Here is a 27181-nt window from a genome sequence, read left to right as displayed (position 1 = left end):
AGTATTTATATAGTATTTAAGTACAGAATAGCCAAGGTTCTTAAAAACAATTTGTAATTATTCAAGTTCAAACATTTTCAACATTTTTGTAAGTTATATTAGATGACGTAATTCATTCATAGTGTTTTACAAAAGATGGCGTAGGTTTTTACTAAAGTTACAAGAGATAATACAATATTTCTCTGTTTCTTTCGATAATCTATTTTGCTAAAAACTCATATTATTGTTATTAATTGTTATTTACACGTCTATACTTTGGTGGGTATGTCGAAAATAGTTTGTAATAAAGGTGGCGATTTTGACTGCCATGCAGTGAAGGGCTCAGAAAGCTTAACGTTCAGATGTAGAATTAGCTGAATTGTCTGAATAATAATGTGCGTTGAAATAGTCAAGGAATAATCTAGATCGTTGAGAATTAATTTATCAACAACAGTTGACAAATGCTTAAAATCATGAGAAATGCTAAGCAAGGAAGAAAATAATTGGTAACTTATTGCTGTCGACTAGAATTGATGAGTGTGAATCTTGCATTGAAGAAAAAATAACCGGAATACTCTGTTAGGCACGACAAAAATTATTTTTCGGTACAGTACTATGTCTACTATGTACATCCCACATGTCTCAGAGCTGTTTAAAAAGATATTTAGAGATGTTAGGACAAGTTCTTCAAACAAGAGAAGTCCTGTACTGGCTGTACTTTCCAGATATTGCTCTGTCTGACTATAACCTGTTGAGGCAGAAGTTTACTTCTTAGGCAGATTAATGGATTGTATCAAAAGACTATTTAAAAATATTTATGACCCTTCATTTATGAAATCTATGAGTCTTATTAACATTCTTATTGACATTCATAGTGTTGAAAACACTTATTACTAGTGCACAAGTAAGGGCACACATGTGATATATATGCAACACCATTCGCATACTAAGTTGTTTTTTTTAAACTAACTATATATAAAACTAGCATTGTTACCTATAGGATTATTGTCAGTTGTTTCCTTCGAGGGACTTTCTCTTTTCCTTGGGGTACTTTTTAAATTCATTTGTGTAAAAGTTTCTGGTTCGCCTTTCACCCATGGCGGTCTAAATGTGGTCCTTCCGGAATTTGAACTTTTGGCCGTTTCGCCTGCGGGCATTGTGGGGATATTACTCGTATTTTATAAAACCTGTAACAATAGAAATTGACCTTATTAAAAGTAGTTCTAAAAATAATTATTAAATATTTTTAAACATAATAATGTGCAATTATCTGTTTTGTCGTTATTTCGTTGTGTGAGGTATTTTCGAAATTTAATGACTTTATTTCTTAGATTAGAATGAATTCTTTCTTTATATTGAAGTAATATTGACGTTAAGCGCCCATTGGTATAAACCAGTCACGTCATAAAATCTCACAAGAAAAAGTTTAGTCGGTTTATATCTCATAATATTGATAGACATTTCACGCTACCTTTTCATAAACAGGGTAAACATGTCCTGAAATTATTCATGCATGCATATCTATTGTGATGTTTTGTTGTTCATCATGTTAATTTGTTAAATTTCTATGGTTTTAGATCTACAAACATATTAAACTATAATAGACAATTGACGGTAAATACCGTCATCGGTGCCTGATTAATGGCGCCAGGGTTTTCATAATTTGCATATTGCGCAGATTATATTTTTTATTTACCAACTAACCTTCAGGCAAGTATATTGAATAGACAACGTTACGGTAATCATGGAAAATCTTCCGCCATATATGGAGCAATTTCGAATGTACTTTATGTTTTTGATAAAGTCAATTTCCTTTAAGCCTTCAGCAATATTTTTAGTGATTTGATTCACGTAATTCCTATTGTTAAACCCGCTATTTTTTCTCTAACTATTTCTAATTGATGAGCCATGGCATACATGGCAGTTTCGATCACATTTAATTTATCAATTATATCAAATTCATCCTCAACAATTATTATAGATTAGAAATAGTTTTATTCAAAGAAGGAAATTTTAGTCTTTTGTTGACATTGTAAGCTTTACTTGTTTGTAAGTTTTAGTGATATGAATAGTGATAAGGATAAAGGATGTTTTTCCTAGACATCCATGAGAGAAGTGGAACTTGGCTAAAGCATTTCTCTGGTTCCATTTATCATTTCTTCCCATTACATCCAAGTTAAATTAAGAACATTTTACACGATGTGTAAAAGCTATGCTTACTTTAGAGTTTTATACAGTTTTTTTAATAGCACAATTTTTTTATTGTTTCTATTATATGATTCATACAATCAGATTTAACGAGTAGCTTAAAATAAAATATTGAGGAATTTATATTAGGTTCTTGTATCATTTTCTACAACTTTTTTCCATTTTTCTGGCAACATTGCGATACTGTGTCGAAAGAACAATCTTGGTCAGGTAGCGAGAAATCATTTTTCATTTTCGCACCTCTTCAGCAAAACCGGGTGCTAGCCAAGTTAAGCTGCATCGATCTGAACAAGTAGTCGTTAGAAAGCGCTGTGTCTGGTGAGTATGCTGGGTACGGCAGAATGCCCCATTCGTGTTGCAGCTATCTACCTCTCACAACTCTTTTAACGCGTTCCGAGCCTTGCCCTGCAAACGGATGATTTTGCCATTGTTACTCCATATTGATAGTATTTTTGCAACAAGTCGTTCACTTTGTTGAATTGACATAGGCTGACATCTGTAGTGACAATTTCATTCCGTTTAGCAGCTCATAGTTCACTACACCTTGATAATCCCACCTTATGCATAGCAATGCTTTATGGCCATGAATAGTCTACTTTGATGTCATTGTGGATCTACTTTTCATCGCTAGTCTCAATATGCCACAGAATATTCGCGATATTGAAACAGTTTATAATGGCTTTTTCAGTCAATTGCTGTGATAGCCCTTTTTGGGTCTTCTATGTTGCATGAAAACGTTTAGAAACAGTTTATTTATGAATTTTTAAGTTGGCTGAAAGTTCTTTGAGAACTTGGGTTGGGTTTTCGGTCAATAAATCTTATAATTCATTATCTTCGAACGTTTTTGGTCCTTCAGGTCTTTTTTGTCATTAACATTAAATTTTTATTTATTATTATTTATTTTATTTATTAGCATTTTTAAATAGTTAACTTAACTTAATGAAAATCAACAAGTTGGGATATGACGGAGCAGCATCATCATAAATTTCCAAAATTGTTTGATCGACTTCGGTTGCAGATTGTTTAGAATTAAACAAATAATGATAATGAATTTCGAATATATTGTTTTGAACATTCTTTGATACAGACATGTCAAAACCATCGAATTTAATTGTTATGTTAGGTTGTTTAATATTTGTCTACATTAATACTTCGTCAAAAATTGAAATTACATGTATCTAATGAATATTATATTATATACAGGCGACTGATACGACTCCGGTGGTTCAGAAAAAATGGTTGCGAGATACGTTCAACAAGTCACCAAATCTTTCCGTTAAAATAAAACAATTTTTAAGTAAATTAAATATTTGTTTTGAATAGTTTACATCGTATTCCTTTGGTAAGTTATATTGGCTGCTATTGCGCATAAGTGTGTTCGATTACGCAGCTTATAATTTATGTAGATTTTTATCTAAAATAAATTTTACTATCAACGATTCACGGTCAAAATTAGCTGATAAATCAACACAAACACGTCATAACTTATTTCGGAATTTATAGTCAATCTGAAAATATACGTACGAATTGAACCTCGGCAAACAATTGGCAACCTGACAATGACCAGCGTATGGAGATGTGGGTAGACGTCGGCGGAGTAAATATTTTGAATGGGGTATTGGAAATGGTACGTGTATTTTCATTTCAGACAGGAATTTTTATCTTATACAAAAATATCGAAAATTCAAATCATTGTAATAAATATGATTTATTTTGTATTATAAGCAAGGTTTTTGCAAATATTTCTACTTGTGAAATTAATGTATTTAACTACTAATACTATTTTTTCCCATAATTTATTTCCGTATTAAACAGAAAATTGCAATGAAAAGGAAACTGTGGAAAACCTGACAACAGCCAAAAACAGAAGAAAACAAGAAAAAATCAACAAGGCAACAAGAGAACTGATAGAGCTAATTAATTGTGAATAAAACCAAGGAATACAGGAATATTTAGAAAACCTAACGTCTACTGACGCAACGGAATGATTTCTCTGGAATAACAGCTCAGTTGAAAAGTCCCTGGCCTGACACATAGATGGCGCTACTAGAATTAAATCCATATGTTTTTAGCTAGCCCTAACCCTCAAAAGATGAGTGTATAAATTTGACAGCTCTCGGATCATTAGTTTGTGAATTATAACATTTTGAGTGAAGCAACTTTTGTTATTGTGAAAAAAATGGATAAAAAGGAATTTCGCGTGTTGATAACATATTGCTTTTTGAAGGGAAAAATACAGTTGATCCAACCATCAAGGATTGATATGCTAAGTTTAGACGTGGTGAAATGAGCACCGAAGGCGGTGAACGCAGTGGACTCCTAAAGGGGTTGTTACCGTCGAAAACATTAAAAAAATCCACAAAATTATTTTGAATGACCGTAAATTGAAACTGAATGAAATAGCAGACACTCTAAAGATATCAACTGAATGTGCACATCATAGCATTCACGAATATTTGGATATGAAAAAGCTCTGTGCAAAATGGGTGCCGCGCGAGCTCACTTTTGACCAAAAACAACGACGAGTTGATGATTCGGAGCAGTGTTTGAAGATGATCAAGTGTAATAATTCCGAGTTTTTGCATCGATGTGTGACAATGAATGAAACATGGCTCCATCATTTCGACAGTCATCCGAGTGGACTGCACACGATGAACGGGCTCCAAAACGTGGGAAAACGCAACAATCGGCTGGCAAGGTTATGGCGTCTGTATTTTGGTATGCGCATGAAGTAATTTTCAACCAACACAGCCACAAACAGCGACTCTTACATATTGGACCGTTTGAAGGACGAAATCGCCAAAAACGGCCGCATTTGACGCTCAGCGACTATTTCCTGTTCTCAGATCTCAAAAAAATGCTCGCCGGGAAGAAATTTTTGTCGAATGAAGAGGTGATCGCCGAAACTGAGGCCTATTTTGAAGTAAGGGACAAATCGTATTACAAAAATACTATCGAAAAGTTGAAGGATCGCTATAATCAGTGTATCACCCTTGAAGGGAATTATGTTGAATAAAAAAAACTAATTGTGCCAAAAAATGTGTTTTACTATAGTAGGCTGGGGACTTTTCAATTGAACTGTTATAACAAGAAAGATTAAAAGACCCCAGTAACATAACCCACCCATTAAGCATAGTTATAGTATTTGGGCCAAGAACGACAAACAAAAAGCAGATATTTTAAGTATCTAAAGAATGTATTTAATCCAATGCCGTCTGAAATATCCGTAGATTATGAAAACAATTTAACCGACTCTCTTAACACTGCATTTTAAATGGACCCACTACACGAAAAGTTTTTTCTTAGGGAATTATAATGAATGAAATGGATGCTAAAAATCCCCTGGATTTGATATAGTAACTGGAAGGGAAGAATCTTCTCTCAAGGGAACAAGAACTCTCAGAAGAGTGCTTCAAGTTAATAACATTTATATTTTGTGTCATGTTACACCCAAACTATGTCCCTAGCACTTCGAAAGTGATCCAAATCATTATGATTCTCAAACCAAGGAAACAATCAGACGACGTGTCCGCCTGTCGTTTTCTAAGCCTGTTACTTGTGATATCCAAGGTTTTGGAAAAACTATACAAAAAGAGGTTCAAAGTAATCACAGAAGAAATAAATATTATTTTAGATCATTAATTTGGTTGAATAATAATACAATGTGGCATACTCAAGCTAACTTCAAGTTAAATTAAAGAAACTTGTAACTACTAAAGTCATATGTCACAGATTTTATTGTGAAACACGGTGACGGATACACTGTCAAATATGTTATTTATAGATGTTCCTTGGGGCAGGCTCATTGTTATATATCTTGTATATAATTGGTGTGCCGACCTCAAACACCACTACGGTGGCAACATATGCCGACGATACGGCGATTTTATTATCTCACTCTTGATGAGGTTGAAAATATGGCGTATAAACGTGACATTCATTCTGTGTATAAGGACTTGTCCCCTATTAAATCTTAATACTTATGAACAATCGCAAGCAGATAATTTTAAATATCTAGGAATGGATCAGGGTCGACGCTTAACTTGGAAGAAACATATACTAATAGAGATTGAAACTGAACCTGATGTATGGGCTTATAGAGCATGAATCCAAATTATCTCTGTATAAAAAGGTATTGCTGTATAAGTGAATATTAGGCTTATATGGACGTATGGTATCGAACTGTGAGGTACTATTAGAACATTTAATATAGCTATCGTTCAGATTCCAAAATGTTGTAACAATTTGTCTAGCGGTGTCATGATGGGAAATAAGTTATATATCTTGGAATCGTTATTCTTGCAATGAATAACTTAGACTTCTTATTGGCAGATTCGTTGTAACTGTACGCCCGCATGTTATTATAAACTGATTATGTAATCCCATGTTTATAATTTTACAATATCCCACATTCAGACTTAACTGTTAAAATCACTAATTAAGGTTTTATCAATGTGTTGACTATAAGTTTCAAATAGCACTAAATGTCTACCAGCCCTTTTATTTTAATTAAGCAGGAATAGTAAAATTTCCTGCAAATGATGTTTTGCCTGTTGATAATAATATGGTTATTATAGTGTACTTAGCAATTATATTAACTAATCTATATTGGTCGTAATTTTATGTAAGTTGCGAAACAACCAAACGACGTGGATGTTGCAGTAGAATCGACTGCAAGTAATTCTGTAATAAATTTGGATTTAATCATAAGTAGAATTGATATCCTGATATGATTGATGCTTGATCTTTGATGTATTGATAGTTGGTAATCGATGGATGGAGCCTGACGCTAGACTCCTAATATTGCTGTTAAGACCATGACTTTTGATAGAGAACTAGAACTAGAATAATCTACTAGAATAGAGACGAAAATATATCTCCTTTTACTTTCATGGGTGGGCCTCTAGTCAATTTCGGATGAAATTTTTGTGTATTCAGTGTGAGTGATTACATATTACAGGAACGATTATTTAGTGCTTTTGAAGTAAGTGCGTAGTATTAAAAATATTTGTTTTTATTGCTCATTTGTTTCGATATATCGATATTTCGATCGTATAGATATTTTAAGCAAAAATATATAAATATTATTAAAAAAAAGATATTAAAATATATTGTAAATAAATATTGATATATCGGGCAAAAATATCAGTGTTTTCTAAACATTAAAAAATAACGATATTTTTTATAAATCTTCAAAATTAAGTATCAAAATATACCAAGTATTTAAAATTAAGTCCTAATTTTAAATGTTTATTGAAATTAATTAAAAGGAATGTTATGTTTTATAATTTCATTTTATAATGTCAAATGTTAAATTTTATTTTGTTTTATTCGATATTTCAGAATTTGTTTGCAAAAATGTCGAAAGGTATCGGGCAAAAATATTAATATTTTTTCATCATCCCTAGCTTAGAGCATTCATTACAGAGTACATGCAGCATTCCTGGTTTGTCTTTAACAATGCACTGATTACACAAGTGTGGTAAGCCAATTTTTAGACCACACAAACTCTGCATACTTTTTACAGATGATTTCACCAACGATTAGTTCAAGTCAATTTACCAATTAAAATACTGGAAGGATAGTGTTCCCGATGAGTCGTGTTTTTCATAAATGTTAAGACTTTCTCGATACTTTCTTTCAAAGGTAGCCTGTTGGAACACATTCTTTTTTATTTGATTGGCCCATATATAACATCATTCAAAAGTTCAATTATTTTTTACGGTATCTGGGTGTCTAATCACCCTGCTGTATAGATTCGGCAGAATTTGAGTGGCTAAAACAAGTCCTTACTCTATAACCATTCTGTTACTTAACCATGCCTAACGTTGCGCTGTAGCGGTCACTATTGACGAGAGTGAATAAACTATGGTCCAATTCTCATCAAACAGTAAATTTGTGGACACCTTGTGAATTTGATATAAGTTGTGCTCGTAGTATATACGGAAGTTACTTTTGATAACAAAGCCATTTATTAAAAATGCTTCTCATTTTACTAATACTCATAATATAGTTTAATTATTTGGATACTAGTCGTTCGTATAACTTGCCATGGCGATTTGATATCAGCGACGATAATACATAATCATAACATAATAGTATTATCATAATCAGTTATTCAGTGTTCTTTATGATCATTATTTAAGATCATTATCTTAATGATTTAATTCTAATTCTAATGAGCCATTTTAAATGAGCCGGCTTGGTAGTCGCACTGATCAACGCTATAGAACTGTACTCTTAGTGTTCGATAATAGCGGGTTTGAATCCCGCCTGGGCATAGTTGTAAATTTATGTTCGTGATTGTTTCTGGTTGTCAATTATCCTTTCAAGAGTAAAATCTGACATGGAAAAGCATTCTAGTTGCACGCCAGTAATCAGTTTATGTAAGTCTAGATATCTGGGATGTTGAGGACATGGTTTCGAAGCAATAGCTAAACCTTAGTTAGCACAAACATTTTAATCGATTTCTACCAAAACTTCCTCATTTTAAAAGTAACCGGCACCTGGTTAATTAATATTATTTATTTAATAAAAATTTGCAGATAATTAGACTTCTATCTAAAAAAACAGCTTTCATGTGGAATAACTAATTTTGTTTATACCATCCGCTTGGTGTTCGGTGCGATTCTGATCTATTTTAAACTCTCGAAAGTAAACGTGGCTATCCGCATCCTTTATTCGTTGCAACACCACATACTCGCCCGAATCTTATAATTTGCCGCATTAATTATAAGTTAATTCGGTTTCCGAAAGGTTTTGAAGAGGGGCCATTCCGAACTGTGCCGTTTGGCATTCCTGCCGGAAATACGAAGACCACGAACAACAATTTCGGGTCAAACGGTAGGAATTTGATTGGATTAAAATAGGTTCGTTTTTTATTTTTAGAAAGGTTGAGAGCGGTGCGTGTTGCAAGCTTAACAAACAAACGAGATAATGATGACTTTCATCTGTATCAATACACAACTCGATATATTAGTTTATTCGTAAATATTTATAGCCGAGCGTGAAATATTCGGGAAGAATTTCGATCCAAAAATATCTTATATTTTTATATCTCGTTTAATTTTTTTGGATTATAGTCAAAATTATGTAGTACTTACTTATTACATGTTATTATACACACAACCTACCTTTTTTATTTTATTATTTTTTATATTATATGTTAAGCTTTCAATTAGTTATATCCATATATATTGTATATTAACTTATTTAATATAAATATATGTTAAAACATATGAAGGGGTTTTAAGCAATAAAACTTTTAAATGACTTTAAAATACTATTTTATTTTACGCAAGGAAGAGGCAAGAGGCCTCTTAAAGAAACAACGATAGGGATTTTTTGACTATTAACTGTACTCTCGTTCGCGAGTTTGCTTTTGTTGACCTTCTAAATGATACTGATTCAAACCAAATTTTGATAGTACCGTGTATAGAATGGCTTTCCAAGTTTTGGTGACTCCAGCACATACGGCGGAGAAACTAAGCTACTACAATCCGTCTTTGGCAGACGTTTACCCTGATATACAAGCAATTCCAGATAACTGGCGGGAATTCACGGATTAGAGGGTTTTTCAAAAGCTCGAATGCTTCCTAATTGGAATAGTATATGTCTAGGGGTCTTTGAACACCATCAATCCATCTTACGGAAGGACGATTTGCATACATTCATTAATGACGATACTGCCTCGAATCCTGAAAGTTCCTTTTACAGTGACATTCGTCTATTTTTTATGTGAAAGAAATTAGAAGAAAGAAAGAAATGTTGGTGATCTTACACCCTGAAGTGTGACACTTGTGGCGGGAATCCACGTATTAGGGTTTTTTCAAAGCTTGAATTCTTTCTAATTGGAATAGTTTATTGTTAGGGGTTTTCCCCATCCATCTTACACATAAGACAATTTCATTATACTTTTACCATAGCAGTTATTAAAGCTGTTAGCTGTTATTAAAAAGCATTGACAATTGATATTTACATGCTGCCTCTTTTGAAGTGAATTTTTCAACAGGAAAATAGTTCGCAATTGCTAGTCATATATAGTAATCACTTAATGCTAGGTTAGTACTGTAAGGTGGGTGTATAGGAACCTCTCAAACAAGCTCCCGGTGTGTCTCATTCGTCACTATCAATATGAACTGGATGAAACACAACATACATTGAGACAATGTGTTGTCTTAAGTGCCAAAGTTGGCTACTCCTGGGCCATCGCATCCTTCATATAGTCCAATTGTTCACATTACAGGTTCGAAGTAAGAGTTTGGATGTCAATCCTGGTTTTGCTATAGTTTGCGTCTATTCACAGCCCTTCGCACACGACTGTTCGCTTGGCGTTATCGCAAGTGATCTGCTTTTCTTCACCACTCACTGTCTCGTTCAGAAAAGTACCCATTTTGTTGTGATTCATAGATGGAATTCGCCATGAATCTATATAGCCCGTGACTCAATCGGAATGAACGAAACAAAAACTACATTTGATTTGCCATTACGGTATCAACTGTTTCACTTTTATTGAAGAAATTCTATAAAATATGACGTATTTTCAGCCTGCTGCTATTTACTTTGTGACGTGATTTCAAATAAAACTGAGCCAACTGGAGACAAATCTGTTAAATAAGCTTTTTAGGTTTTTTTGCAACTGAAGATACTGGTAGACAAAGGAGGGAGGAGAAATGTCGTATTTTATTATATATCACATCGGGTACTTCTGTACCTATTAGATATACGGTTTAAAATATAATTAATATGTCTCTTCTGGTTTTAAAAGGACCGGATCTGAAGGTTTCAGAACACCAGGTTATAAGTCTATATTATTTATATAACCTCTCAAAATAGCAGAATTTACAATTACAACGGACAAAGGAGTCTATTCGGAAACACATCTATTATTTAGGAATATCTATGTTCAAGTAACCTAGGTTGACATTTCAGCACATACATTTCTCTAATAATGGGGGAAGGAAGTTTGTGTGGATAATTGTGACGGGTGATATGTATATTTTTTACTACAATTCAATGTTTAAAATGCCGTGGATAGATTCCGGGAAACCAAGTACATCATCACTAAAACAGGGTAGCTACTTAAACAAGTTTCTTCACTGTCTTACAATTCGATGGAAACTATTCAGCGGATAATTGTGGAACGTTTTAGTCAACAATGTAATAAATTGAGCTAATGAATAGATCAGAAAACGCTGTTTATGGCACAAGGGAGGAGGCAAGTCATAGCAACAAGACTCAGAAGATCCTTTGTAACTTTGGGTAATAGTTTCTCTTGCAGGCAACATATTCGCCAAATTACGAGAGTCACTAGAGCATGTCATCGAGGATAAATATTTCAAAATAATGAACGATTTGCATACATTCATTAATGACGATACTGCCTCGAATGCTGAAAGTTGTTTTCACAATGGCATTCCTCTATTTTTTATATGAAATAAATTGGATAAAAAGTGTAGGTTTCATTTTATTGAACTAAAACGATTGAAAGGTTCAGAACACAAAGAAATCAGAAAAATGGTGTTTTGTCTAGAAATTCGTAGTTTATCTTCTCTCCTATATCGAATGATATATGGATGATGGATATTTACCAGACATTAATGTATTTATAGGCCTATTGTTGACTTTTCGTATTATCATTTGCTCCGATCCATGTCGCATGGTAGTGCTTAGCTGTTTTGTTTTCATTCAATTGTTTAATTTCATATCAACCTCATCTTCCCAGTGAAACTTTTATTTTAGCGAATGTTTTTGCACATATAAAATTAGTAATAGCTACATGTTGCCAAATCTGGTGAGTAAGGATCCCTGATATAATTGTAACGTTGTGTTCAGTGAAATATTAGGTAGTACGAGTTATCGCTGCTATATCGGACGATGTGAGTAAGCGGTTAGACCACTCATCTTGCTGTCAGGAACATCGTAACGACGAATTACTTTTCGCGACAGTTTATATAAAAAAGTCAAACTTGAAGCAGACATTTAGATGATGTAAAATGGACTTATTAAAGTCGCATTTTTTATGGTACAAATTTAATTGACGTAATGTAATATTTAATGGTTCAGAAACGGTCTATCTCTTAATGGTGTTAAAATCCTTACACACTTCAGTGAAATTATATTTACTATGTGAAGTATGAGTTACATCTCAAGTTTAGCATTACACGCGGGTGATCCGATAAGTACTTCCGATAACTTTCTTCAGTACGTTTTATCATTTGAGTACAATTTGTGTTTGTAAGATTGACTGAAAAATGTCTTATCGAAAAAATGGATACTCCTAAACAGTTTCTTGCGATGACTTTCGACATGGAGTATCAAGACCGGAGTACATCAATTAACTTACATCAACTTTTAGCTGTGAATTATTATTATGGTGAATTTAGCGTGGCCGCAGTTTCTTCAGGGACAAAAATCGTGAAGTTCTCCAGAAATACCAGAGGAGCCAAATTCAATAAAAGTGATTCGGGTACAAATGATGGCTCGTTTTTTTTCGAAATCACTAAACATGTAGCAACCGTGACGTTAAAGCAACTTAGGATGGGGAATGCTGATGAATAATGCATTTGTTTACTAAAAGTGTTTCGTGAAATATGAAAAAAGAAGTGGCAATGAAGGATCATTTTTCATCATGATAAAGCAAGCTCTCAAATATCGACTGAAATTAAAAAGGTCATATTGATAGATCATGCTCCGTACAGCTCTAGTATTCCAACAAAATTACTTTTCTTAATTTTCGCATTAATAAATTACGTGGGCAATATTTTTCAGCGCCATAATGAGCGATTAGAGTGCAAAAGGTATTACGAAGATTGGTTCAAACGTATGCAAAAGTATATTGATCATTATGGATAAATAATACTTCGCTTAACAATAAAGCCATTTTCCTTATGATTGTCTTTTCATTATTAAGCTAAAATATATATCGTAGCAACCCTTGGATTTATAAAAATTTAATTACCGTGTTAAAAGGTATTTCGTTTACCATAATATGCATTGCTATTTTTATTCTGAAGAAAGTAGCTATATATTTTAGGATGCAATGCTGGGTGGTTTTGGTAGTCATATCATAATAATTATTTAAAAACAGAAATTAAACTTTTCTGTATAAACACAAATTTTAAAAACAAAACGTCTGAAATCGCCTGAGCTTTATATACGTATTGGGGCTCTCATCGCCTTCACTAAATTTCATAAATTATGTTTATTAACCACTGGAAACGTTCACGATAATTCAGACTTCCAGACTTGACAGAGAAGTATTTAGGCAAGTTACGATTTTTGATATATTTCCAGTGGTTGAACGTTGGCCAAATTTAATGAAAAGGCATCGGGACATCCAATGCGTACGAAATTAAGTGCCAAGAAACAATAAAAGCAATAACTCAATAAAATATTTCATATTACACAGTTATTATTAAAATACTAGAAACTTATATACAAAAAATCTATATTTTTAAATATAATCACTTTAGATAATATTTAGTATTTATATTGAATTATGGTTTACATATCATCAGTTATTATAATGCTCAACAGATCAACAAAGTCAGGACATAATTATCTAGATTTGGCATATATCCAATAGTAAACATTAAAGGAAGTGTAAATTGTTTTCTCTGCGTGAATATCTACGAGCAATAAGTAATTTTGGGAATTTTAATTTTAGATGGTCATTAATTTATTTTATAATATAATTTCTAGTCGGAATATCATTATTATCTTGTTGTTATAATTTATAATATGTTTCGCCAGAATAAATCTATATGCCGTTTAAAATTTAATGAAACTATTCTTTCACTCAAGGTTAATGCCACCAGAAAATAGGGTTGATGATAATTTTGAAAAACTATTCTATAATATTCTGTTGTATGTATTGTTCCTTAAATTTATGATTATATGTTATCAATCAACACGTCGCAATGTTGCCACATCAAATTGATCTTTTGGTTTACAACGTTTTCCAGTTTTTAAGCTCTAATTATATTATTAACGTTTTGAAGGATTTTGTAGATATTTGACAACAGGACCAGTACCAACACTAATCGAATTTTATAGGATGATTCGGATACATATTCCGACACATCAGATAGACTTCTGTTTTTTTTTTAACTGGGTTAAAATGAGAAGGAAAAATTCGCTCCGAGTTTAACACGAAGTTTATGAGCTGTATTTGACAGTATATTCGACGACATCTATGACGTGCATTGGCTGTTTTATTGGAAGGACTATATTTCTACAGGACATAAAGGTTCTCTAGGAAAGACGCCTTTTTTCTATTTTAAAATTTAAATTCGCGTCAAAACGCTCGTCGCAAAACGTAATTCGCTCTATAATTGGAGATTGCTATATTTTTTGTTTATATTTTATGGAATAAATTGTCAATCTCAACCTAAATATGAAAATAATAATGCATTTTTATAAATCCATTAATCCGATTTCATTAGAGAGATACAGTATTTCTGAAATGTTGATTACTGTTATCATCCCAATTACACTATAGATTACACTGCGCTGTATCTAAAAAAACTTGAATAAGTTCATAAATAAATAAGTTCATAATAAATAATCAAGAAAGAATTTCGTAAAGAATTGTGAGGTTTGTATTGTTCATCGTTTAACATTTATTGTTGGTTTTAATATTGTCCTTGATTAGTTCTGATATAATTAATAAATAATAAACGAATGCCATCTATTGGATTTTGAATACTGTCATTATGAAAGTCTCTATCTTTTTTCTCTCAAAGAAGCTCACCCAAGATCAAATTTCAAAGTGTTATGACAACAAATAAATCAAATTTAAATGTAGGAAAGTATTTATCGAAATATAAAAAATTCCGACGAGCTTGATTTTTTGTATGAAGCACCATCTAAATGTTTTCTAAACAATGGATGTTACACAGTTCTCTAATCAAAGGCATAAGAACGTAAACTAAACCAAACCGTTGGACTATACAATTATATTTGATGTCTATCTTTTGAATTAGTTGTGGCTTAACATTTCCAGTTTGGCTCGTTTTTATATATATGGTTTAATAGTAATATATCATCGTTAAGTAGTAGGCCCAGTTCAGGTTAAACACATTAATATATAGGCATAGTTTAATGGTGGTATATACGTGTTTTCTACTATTAAAATATTCCAAACTTGAACACTTTAACCTATTTTTCTCCCAAAACGCGTAAATCGAAATGCCAGAATAATAAAACTATGTGGACACATGGAAACGGTTGGCGTCTATTCCAGGAATGCTTCAGTTGGCACAACAAATCATAAAGTTTTTATAGTGCAATATTATATAATAGGAAACAACGCAGTAGTATATTTTACTAATATTTTCTATGCCTTTATGAATGTGCGTTAATAAACACGTTATAATCGTTGTTTTAATTTGTCTAGCTAAATACGTACACATTGAAATAATTTATTTTAATTTTATATTATCAATTCTAACAATTAGATTTTATTTGTTGACTCTGATCTTTTTATTTTCTTTTATTTATAATAATTTCGTCGAAAAATATACATTAAAATGTAATATATAAAGGTGAAGATGGTAGACATATTGATACGTCTTCAGAGCTTTTATTTTATTATAACTTCTGATATATCTGGGTAAACTGAACTAATTAAGTCTTTTGTATTCGGCTTAACCACATTAAAAGAGTTTTGCAGAGACCGGAACACATGGTCTCTGTGCTGTGGATGCAAAAAAATTCCCAGCCAATGCCTCTCAATTTTTGCCCAGTCACAAATATGTGTAATTTTAGTATCAGTTTACTCAATAGCATTCACTTTACTACATCACACCATTTTCGATGAGCCTTTCAACGATGAGCTGTGCATTTTACCTGTTTTCAGGCAATAAAAATAAAATAGGACGAAAATAAAACTCTGGATTATCCATTGTTGAAGCGCAATCATTTTGGACTGAGCATTTCTGGATTGTTTTATAAGAACATTATGTCACGACTTCATTGAATAAGTATTACTGGAATTGTGTCACTTTATAGTCATCCATTAGGAAAAACTGAAATTACTTTTCCCTTAACTTAATATTTTATTTATTAACGTAATGACTTGCAATGTTCTATCTTTATCCCATATAAAAATATGGTTGATTTAATTGGTTGAATAAAACCTGTTAAAGAAAACTATCTTTCTATAATTTCTTATGAACACAAGCTTTTGTTATATACTATGAACCCATTTTTATATTTTAATTATTCAAGATTGGTAAGCATTTTGCTTATATCGTTTACGAAGCGCACTAATTCTAAGGTTTTGATTGATTAAATTTTTGATGTCTGGTTGATCACTGTCCGTATTTGCAAGAACAATAAAATCATCATCTTTTCGACAACTTACACAAAGAACTTTAAAAATTGACATATTTGGTGGTCGCCATTTTGCTTGTGAAAGTCATTGAACGTTATTTTTTTTGTAGAACGATGGGTACGTTGTTACGATACGGTACGCGTTAAGATTGCTAAATGTATTTATACTCAAATGTGTTTTGAAGCTATAAGTATTTGAAATATTAACTACAAAATACCTCATCGTTAGGTATTTGAAATTCAATTACAAATTACATTTTAAAGAGCAATTACAATGGTTTGAAAAAATCTTATATTTAATTTTATCAATGTTCGATGTTGTATTTCTATTGTTATGAGATAACACGGTTTTGTCTAGGTATTAATGTAACAATATTGAGTAACTAATTGAAGGCTTTTTTTAAGTAAAAGTTTCGGTAGCTATCCAAGAGCCAATTTACTTAACAAGTGCTCATTCAAATTATGTGACAGTTGTCAAACAAGTGATTATCGGATAAAGATATCTGGTTAATATAGTAAGTGGGGTAAAAATGTTGAAGGACGTGTGGCCAAGCTTCGTTATGTTTCATACTTTATCGTATTTTAGTTTGTAAAAAGCCGTTTTCTTCGAAACCGAAGTTGATCGAGACATTGTTTGCAACTGTATTGAAATGACTACATCCAAATTGCTATTAAGATTTATTATAAACTACTATTAAGAGCATTTTTCTTTTAATAAATTATACTTGTGATTTGTAACTGATCATTTTGGAACTGAGAAGAATGGAAATGTTGGCAATAGACATATTTAGACAATTGACAATATTCATTCATTGTTGAGTAAATTACTTTGACTTGGCTCAGTAGGTAAGATCACAGGACGGTCCTATTACTGCTCCGACAGTCGCGGATTTGAATCCTATAGGGCTTTCCCATGGCTATCCCAGTTAGTAACCAGACTGGATAACAGATATCTTCTGGGATGATTTTAAGTTGGTCACCGGTCAATGGTCGTGGTTGTGAGCCCTTCGTTAAGTAGTAGGTCCAGTCCACATAAATTCTTATTGATAAAAAACAGACATTTAAAAAAAGTATATAAAGTAAGATTGTTAACACACACTGTATCCGGTGACAGGAGTCAAGTCAAGTAAACATCAACGACGCCAGATGAATACAGTGTTATGGGGCCAAGTTCAGTTTAGCTTGACCAGGCCTGCTTCGAAGATGGCACGTTTTACCTTGAATGTTGGTTCTTTTAATTCGTGGACATTTGAATATCAAATTCCTATTCAGTTTGAATTCATATTTCAATAAATGTAATATCTCGGTAATATTCAAAGAATAAATATCTTTAGATGCTAAATTACGTAACTGTCGATATTGTTCTATCTATTTTTGCTATAAATGAGAATATCTTCTTATAAATTACTTTTTACACCGAATTATTATGTAAAATTTAATCTTAAAGACGCATTTTATAATTTAATGAATTTGCCCGATGTAACACCGTCTGGTAACCGCTTTATAATTACCGCATTAATCACAACGTAGAATTTGTTTTCCTGTCGTTCTGATAAACTAAACTACACTTCCACGAAAGTTTTGGCAACACTCTAATTTTTTGATACGCAAATGAGAATGAGTCAGCGTTTCGAGACCTGTTCAGAAAATTAAATGGTACTTTTCAATTTACCACAAAACATATTACGAGAATAACTATTGAACATGTAAACACTACTTCGTAAGCGGATACTGAAAAAATATTTTAGTTTTCTAGAAACAAGTATCGAGTCATGGTAGAACATAGAGTAAACGTGAAATAATGGGAGTTATTTTAATTTCAATCCGCGCATATATTTACAACCAAGATATCTTAACAGTTAATATCATAGATTAAATGAAGTGAGCTTATATTATTTTCTACTTATACATTTCATCGGATATTGTATCGACATTGGAATACGAATCTAGACATAGGAATATATGCATTGATTTCTGTAAATTGGTAGTTTCTGTTATGTAGTATTTTATATTAAATTTCTTTTCTAGAAACTGTGTAACTTTAAGAACACCTACTGCTACTGAAACTATTCAGGCATTTTCTGTAATCCTTGGTTTTTTATTTTTTTGTATTTCTTTGTTTTCTATATTTCTGTACTTCTGTGCTTACTTTTCTATATTGCTGTCATATGAATAATTGTCGTAACACTTCATGAAGTTATTGCTTGTAAAGAAACTTTCTAGATCATTTGGTGTATATCAATCTCCGTCCGATTTTCCATTCTGTCTGACTTGTTTCTTTCTTTCCTCCCTGGTATGATTTTTTCTTTTACCTACAGATTTAATTAATAATAATACTTTAAATTTAATTCTTTGAGTTTTCCTGTTTCTAAAATTGTTCTTGCATTCTATCTATTAATTAAGTCGTCATCTTTTATCGATTTCTTTGATTTTGTAGCTTTTTGGGACACTTTTTTAAAATGCCAAGCTTTTTGATAAAATTGGTACTATAGAATGTAATAGTAAATCAAGAAAATCTTAATTGCTGAATCGAATTGCCTTAAGTCTGTTGTTTTGCCTTCATTTTGTTGCTTAAATTTCTTTCTTTTTAGTGTACATTATGATTTTTTGGCGATTATGGCTTGGTGAATGGAGGTAGGATAAAATGATAGAATATAAAAAATTATAAAGAAATTCAGGAATTAACAGAGAAGGGGTAGTATTGCCAGAGAGACGCTTTGGCAGTCGGCAAAAGTTAAGTCCTGAATAATGGTTAGTTACCGAAATTATCAAATAACCCTTAAAGTTGAAAGAATTTCGACTTGTGGTTGTCAGATCTTCGTTGATTCGCTGTCGTTAGTGAGACCTCTACGAGTTTTATCTGAAGTAATATTTTTGATATTTTGTAGACAACTCTAGTGAGGTGCCCAAAAAGGCTTAATTTTTGATGATTTTCTTATCTACAATTATTCCTTGATCTTCTTTTAGATACGATATTAATTAATTTATAGTATCTCTCAATTTCTTTATCTAGATCTTCCTTAGGGATTCCATACTTTCAGAGTTGTTCCCCTCCAAACATTATACCTGGCTGTCACGTGGACCTATCCCTCCTTGTTACTCGTATTTTGTTAGCTACATCTCTCCTATTTTATTACTATATTTGCTCAGTCAGAGCTTTCGTATTATTTAGCTTTTTATAATTGTTTATTAATTTTCTTGTAACTTCTGCTAAAGTAAGAAACCTACGTCATAGTTTTCTTGTCTCTTTTCAATCTTATTTTTATTATATTACGAGACATTTATGATTTAGTATTGTTATCAATTAGTACTAACTTTTCAAGCTTTTTAAGTGCCATCGATTAGTAGTTGTGATATGTGTTCAACATACAAATTTATCAACATTTATATTTATCATCTTGCATGAAAACGCTTGATTGCAGTCTGAATAAGAATTTCTTGTGCATCAAGTGTACGAAAACTTGACTCTTAATTATTGCTTATATAATTTATATTTTTTTTCTTTGAGGTTAATGTTATATCTAATTGCAACATTGTTTGGGGAGCCTTTTTTGGGGAGTGTTTTAATAGGATCTAAAGCAAAGTTTCAGAATATCAGAAGGTTAAATACACAAATACATATGAAATGTCTTGGATAACCTCAAGGTTTGATCATGCATAATTTGAAGCTTTTAAGTTCAGAAAGAAGCAATGCAGTTAGGAGTGATCCGATCAGCTATTTCTAAGCATCTTCACAAAAAGGGTCCCATGTCGGGATATCTTGATCGAATATAGCCTAGGCCAACGTATGAACTTCCACTTGCCCTACTCTTGTCACCTGACAATACTTTTCTTTTTTTGTGAAAAGTCTGTGGGTCTGTAAATTGTAGCGAGATATTATTTAAAAAATTAGTGCAATCAGAACAGCCTTTTCGAACAACGAAGCTCATTTTCATGTTGAAGGTTTGGTAAATAACCATAACTGTTCATTGTGGAGTGTTAGATAAACCACCCCGAAAGTGCAAGATTGATGCTTTAAAATAGCATTGTTTTAAAAATAGTGTTATAGCATACTAAGGATGTACAGGGTCATGCTATTTGAGATTTTCTGGCCGCTACTAACTGATATTTCAGCAAGATGGCGCAACGTGCTATACCAACTGTGAAACAATCTATTATTTACGTATTAAGTTCGGTAACCGCTTTATCATTTATTTTGAAGATATATATTGGCCGGCGCGCAGCTGCGATTCCACGACATTAGACATTATTTGTTTATAAGGAACATATTTGAACCGATGTTACTCTAACAATCCACAAACAATTGATGTATTTATTCCACACCCGACTTGCTTCTCTATTGATATAAATAAAACAGCAGTAATAAATCACTTTGTAAATAAAAATAATACTAACCTTATCTAATGTAAGATGTAATTAATAACAAAATTAGGGGGGAATAATAATTAACAATGTTATATTAACTATTAACAATTAGATACCCTATTTTTGACATCATTACTGTTCTTGTACTATATTATGCCAATTGGGATCTACGTATTATACTTGTTTCATAGTGGATAATGTATTCGTAACTATATGTATATACATCAATATTTGATAATTTTAATTTTGTCTGCAATACAGTTTGATTGGCCATTTCAATTAACATACTCCAACATTTTTGGATTAGAACCATGAATTAATCAGTATTTTATGTCATGGAAGTTCCTAAGTTAAAACATCCGATAGTAATATCGATATTAATATCGATAGTAAATAATGCATTGTAAATGATGTAGTATTATATTACAAATTAGCAATTACAACACAATTAGGATATACCTAAATAGAATATATTTTCTAGCTAGAACTAGATTAACTATTACGAAGAATCGATTTAAAAATTGATGGTTCTTGATTTTGCTCCAATATTTGATCAACATCGTAGCCCAAGTATTAAATATTTATCTTTCAAATTATTGTTCTCTGGATTAAAGAACTGAACTATATATATTTATAATAATCAATTCCTACTAACACTAAATAATTATTGGATTAATTCTAATGTTGTTTTTTTATTCAACACTACTGTTATCAGTATTTTGTTATACAACAAAAAACTATCGATAGTTCTGATTATGATTTTTGACCATTATCTACTTATCCTAAATCTTGAAAAATTAAATAGGTTTTTTTATTGGACCGGTTAAAAACTAGTAATATTAAACTTTTGGTGTTTAACTTGATTGAGTTGTGTTTGTTACGATAATTATGAAACTTACCAGCAAGAATTTGACGGTTTATTCGTTGAAGCACTCTACTCCGAGGAACTGGGGTTTGCACTGTCCAGGGCACAATGTCAAAATAGCAACGGATCAATATTGATTTCGTTATCGTTAATTTTAACAGTTAAATTAGGAAAAATCTTTGATTTTTCGCAGGGTTTTCACGAACTTACCGTCGCGCTGGTATTTTGGTCGTCGGTCGTCTCGTTCACATATTCTGAATGCTGCGAACCACAGAAATAGCTGCTGTCTATTTTGGGCGAACGTCGGCGTCGTCAGATGACGTCGATTTCACTTGGCGTCTATCTCGTTCGGCTTTTCGTGGATTTTGGTCGAATATCATGGTTTTATCTATAGGTTTTCTTATTATAGCCATGTTTAAGCATCGTCGCAATCATTTTAGCTGTTACGTAGGATTTCCTTTTGAATCGACGAAAATCGTTGGGTTCATAATATGCCTTTGTTGAATGAATATTAATAATACAAATGTATAAGTATGCGGACCAAATATTTTCTATTCAATATAGTTCTTTTTATGTTAGTATGTATCGGAGATAGTTCTTTGACAATATAAGGCCGCAATTTTTAGATATTCTATATGTAGGGTGAAGCATTGGTATCACAATGAATTAGAATCAAAATTAGTATCACAATCATATGATACATGGGCGGTATTCAGCAGACAGCAGTTGGGTATTTTGGTTGGCAGAAAATTTAAGGAATGTCCACAAAAGGAATTTTGAAAATTCTAACTGTTCTCGTAGTTTTCGAAGTGATACTTTTGAATGCATTGCCCATTTCGTTTAAAAGTCCATATATTTTCAGTAGCTAAGCTTATTTATAGGAGTTTATCATATGGTAAATTATTAGATCAAGGTGTGGGTCCAGAAAATCAAAACATTCACTGAAATTATTAAATTGATTTATTTAGTTTTTCTCCAAAGCGTCATGTATTTAAAACCTTTCACGTTTCAAAACATAAAATTGTTTAAAATAACAAAAACGTTTATTTTACTTCAAAAACTATTTTATTTTATGGAAGGAAGTGGCGGCTTGTTGATCGGCGATACGAAACGACACTGAGGGTTTAAATCTATTCAAACATAAACTAGACCCCTATCATCACCCCATTCAACTTTAACACACTTCCGTTTACTTTCGAATACAGTCTTCATAACCATGGCCGTATCAGTCAAGCTATATAGAAAATGTATTTTAAGAGGTATTCGAACTTAAATCTTGTGATAATTTTGCAACAAATTGTCGGCTATGTGCTTGTAATCCAATGATTTGTGGTTATCCAGAAAGCCGTAAAGAACACTTTGAAATATTGCATATACTGTAGCTTCATCAGGCGTTAAACATTTTGTAAACTTAGCATCAGCCATTAGTTTTAGAATATTAGGTCGGACAAATATTCATTTTTTAATTTTTGCATATGACAGTTTGTTGGGGCGATTAACCCGCGATTTCGGTTCACCAAATATTAACCTATGTTTTGAACTGTTTATGGACTTTATTCACTTATTTTAATTTCTACACACTGCACATGTTACCTTAAGCTTTTACATTCTTGTTTTGTCTTGCAATGCTTTTTGTTTTTCCGTTTATATAAAAACTTAACCTAGCTTTTCACATGTCAAACGTTACAACTAATTACTTCGAGGACATTCGAACTATCTTACCTATTGAAGAAAGAACTACTGCCGACGTCGTGGATTTACGCATGACGTGTAAATCATATATAATTAAATGCGTCTTTACATATAAAGATGCAACATAGACCCCACCTTGAAAGGATGTTTTTCAAAATAAAATAATGTCCATCTGTATATTTATAAATCACAAATAATTCACTGCTTTTGTTACCATTACTAGCAACTTCAATGTCCATATCCATTCACTATCCGTACACTAAACTGTAAAGGAAATATATTTTATCCTGTATTATTCTCCAATTTTAGCATTATTCTTTTCTATGTACCATGTTGCCCTTGTTTGTAGTACCATTCAGTACTCCAATCTTACCAAAATTGTTGAAATAACATTTGCAAATGTTGGTCCAATTTTCTTTTTACAAACTTACAATACAATAAAATAGGCGCCCAATTACACCATAAATTGGCGTTAAACATATAGATTTATTAGTGCTTGACATAGGCTTCAAAGGCCTTGAAATTAAAACTGTCCAATATGAGAGTATGGCATTTAATATAATTATCATCTAACAAACTATCATCATCAAAACAAACTCAAATATTTCCTAAATGTGTTATAAGAACTCACAAGCTGGATAACTTTCAATTTTACAACAGCAGTATGTCAATAACCATCATACTTTTTTTTCATTTAATCCATACATCATTTCAATTAAATTCAAAAAATTTTTATCAATCTAAATATGGCTAGGCTTCTTTAATCGAGTAATACATTTTCAACACGTCTCAGTACACAAACTGGACAGTAATTTGTGAAGCCATTGTTCCAAAACAAATAAATATACAAATATAACACGTAAATAACTTGCATTCCTTATACCACATTTGATTCATAAGAAAATGTCCACAAGTATCAAACACATCTTTATAAATTATGGGAATCTCGGACCAAGTGTTTGTTATTATTCTTAACATCTGAAATTTTGACAGAAATAACATCTGCTGTGGTGATGTGTGTAACATCACCTTAATTATTCTTTTCTTTTTTTCGAACCCTGGGATCAACTACTCGTCCACACACTTGTAACTTCCGAAATAAATAAAGCTCACATGTTTCATCAACAAATATGACGCCAACCCCAGCAAAACACGTCTTCCTTGAGTCGTCAGAAGGGTCACTTATTCCGAACCCACCAATAACAGTATTTAAGATGCGACGCGCAATCCAAAAATAGCATAATAAATACAACTTGTACCCAATGGTTGACAATTTCGACTTAATTTAAACTAGAATATTACCAAAGAACCAAATAGGTTCTGTTCAAATTTAACAATATGGATATGACAAAACGCTTCAAACTCAAGTTTATCTGTTTACCCCACCTGTACCCCCACCAACAGTTTATCGATTAATAGATCATATCTAATTAATTCTAAAACATTAGAATCCTTTTCTTTGTCAATAACAACTCTAAATGACCAAATACCGAAAAATTTTGCGAATACAATACCATGTACCAACTGTAATTACTTGACAAAAATCCACAAAACATCTCCGATTGAAATGCCATATGTTCTTTAAAACCACACAATTTGTTGGTCTACAATGCAACAGTACACCTACTGTACAAGAATGAAGTTTCAACAAATCTTCTATCGAACAAGGATGATCTTCCATAATAGAATCCACCACTCGAAGACCATACAATGAATAGTTACTTAATCGCAAAGACCCATGCGAAATAATATGAAAACATTTCACTACTGCCTTTTCCCTATAAACACGGCAATAACAAATGTAAAATCCATTTCTTCCCTGAACCATATCAGGACCAATCATTTTTAAATTCGAATCAACCTTTAATATATTCCAAGGAAACACTTCTTTTTTACGGTTTCCATTGAAATCAAATTGTTTCATGACCGTCAAGTTACCACCTGTACAGCTTTGTTCTGCACTCGTCATGAAACAATTTCGGTATCCATGGCTTGTCACTGTTTATTGCAACAAAACCAAAGTACATCTTTGAGTGTACATGTCATGATTTTTCCACGTGTCGAGCTTATAATATCCATAAATGTAACAAAAATCATTTGAATCGACTTTGTAACGTTGTCTTTGCATTTTCACACGTCCCGAAGCACAATCACAGCACAAAAACAAGTTCCAAATGATGTTTAATTCACCGCCGTAACCTGCCATTTTAACAGGTCAGTGGAAAAGTCCCCGGCCTTCCATACTAAAACACATATTTTCGGCAAAATTAGTTTTTTTCGTCAAAATTAGTTTTTTTCGTCAAAATTAGTCCTTCAAACGATCCAATAATGCTATGTAATAATCGCTGTTGATGGTCCCTCCTTTTTCAAGGTAGTCATTTAAAATTATTCCATGCGCATCCCAAAATACAGACGCCATAACCTTGCCAGCCGACTGTTGCGTTTTCTCCCGCTTTGGAACGGGTTTATCGTGTGCAATCCACTCGAATGACTGTCGATTGGACTTCAGAGTGAAATAATGGAGCCATGTTTCATCCATTGTCAATTATCGATGCAATAATTCGGGTTTATTACGCTTGATCATCTTCTACATCCGTATCATCAACTCGTCGTTGTTTTTGGTCAAAAGTGAGCTCGCGCGGCATGCACTTTGCACAGAGCTTTCTCATACCCAAATATTCGCGAATGATATGATGTACACGTTCAGTTGATATCTTTAGAGTGTCTGGTATTTCATTCAATTCCAATTTATGGTCATTCAAAATCATTTTGTGTATTTTTTTAATGTTTTCATCGGTAACAACCTCTTTTGGGCGTCCACTGCGTTCACCATCTTCGGTGCTCATTTCACCTTAACTAACGTTAAACTTAGCATACTAATCCTTGATGGTTGATTTTCTTGGGGCAGTATCCGGAAACTCGGCATCAAGCCATGTTTTTGCTTCAACTGTATTTTTTCCTTTCTAGAAGCAATATTTTATCAGCACGCGAAATTCCTTTTTATCCATTTTTTTCACAATAGCAAAAGTTGCTTCCCTCAAAATGCTATAATTCACAAACTAATGACTCGACAGCTGTCACATTTATACACGCATCTTTTGAGAGTTAGGACTAACTAAAAAACATATAGATTTAATTCTAGTAGCGCCATCTATATGTCAGGCCGGGGACTTTTCAATTGACCTGTTAAGAGCACAATGCTGCCATCATGGGCTAACTGTTAAACTAGAATTGAAGAACTGAGTTCAAGTCATCAGATACCGTTAAGAGTCGTTCTCATCTACTCGGGTCCTAGTAGAGTATTGTAGAATAAATATATAGTAAAACTTATTTCCTGCCAATACAATATAAATAGGTAGATTTAAATATGGATATTAAAAGTCAATAAGTTACGTTTTGATGTGTTGGAAAAAGAATATCAAAAAAGAAAAATAAAGCAGGAGTTGAAATATAAATAAGATTATATATTAATTGGACGGACATTTAAATTGTCCCTACATGGTGCCGGGGCACAGAAATAAAGGATGTTTGTTTTAAAACTTTAAACAAAACTCTTTCAGTCGTATTCAAAAAAACTTTGCATTAAACGACACGCACTTATCAAGTCTGTATCCCCATTGTTTGAAAGATCTCTTGAACTATTCAACTTTGATATCGTCCAGTACACCTTGCGAAGGAGTTTTTGTCGCCTCTAAATCATCAAAATACATGCCTTTTATATTTTGCTTCAAACAT

At 32.4% G+C, this 27181-nt stretch overlaps 2 protein-coding genes across 22 annotated transcripts in view; one reads left to right on the top strand and one right to left on the bottom strand.

The window, feature by feature from the left end:
• The window catches only part of LOC143193276 (uncharacterized), a 40020-nt gene extending 17888 nt beyond the window's left edge, over positions 1 to 22132 (bottom strand). For 8 of the 20 annotated variants that reach the window (XM_076399365.1, XM_076399373.1, XM_076399367.1 and 5 more), the window contains exons 1-2: positions 21789 to 22115; positions 974 to 1166 (exon numbers count right to left, since the gene is read on the bottom strand). In XM_076399365.1, the coding sequence (XP_076255480.1) occupies positions 974 to 1136 (163 nt within the window). In that variant the 5' untranslated portion in view covers positions 1137 to 1166; positions 21789 to 22115. Of the gene's footprint in view, positions 1 to 973; positions 1167 to 21788 lie in introns of all 20 variants that reach the window. The other 12 variants (XM_076399371.1, XM_076399375.1, XM_076399383.1 and 9 more) reach the window with 2 other exon arrangements.
• Positions 1 to 27181, top strand: part of LOC143193280 (trichoplein keratin filament-binding protein) — a 138244-nt gene that overhangs the window by 18119 nt on the left and 92944 nt on the right. The window lies entirely within an intron of this gene.

This window comes from Rhynchophorus ferrugineus, unplaced genomic scaffold (assembly GCF_030347505.1).
Source record: "Rhynchophorus ferrugineus isolate W39M unplaced genomic scaffold, kcgeb_rfMv2 rfM3, whole genome shotgun sequence".
Lineage (NCBI taxonomy): Eukaryota > Metazoa > Arthropoda > Insecta > Coleoptera > Curculionidae > Rhynchophorus > Rhynchophorus ferrugineus.
The sequence above is the reverse complement of the archived record's forward strand: the minus strand, read 5'-3'. Positions and strand labels throughout refer to the sequence as shown.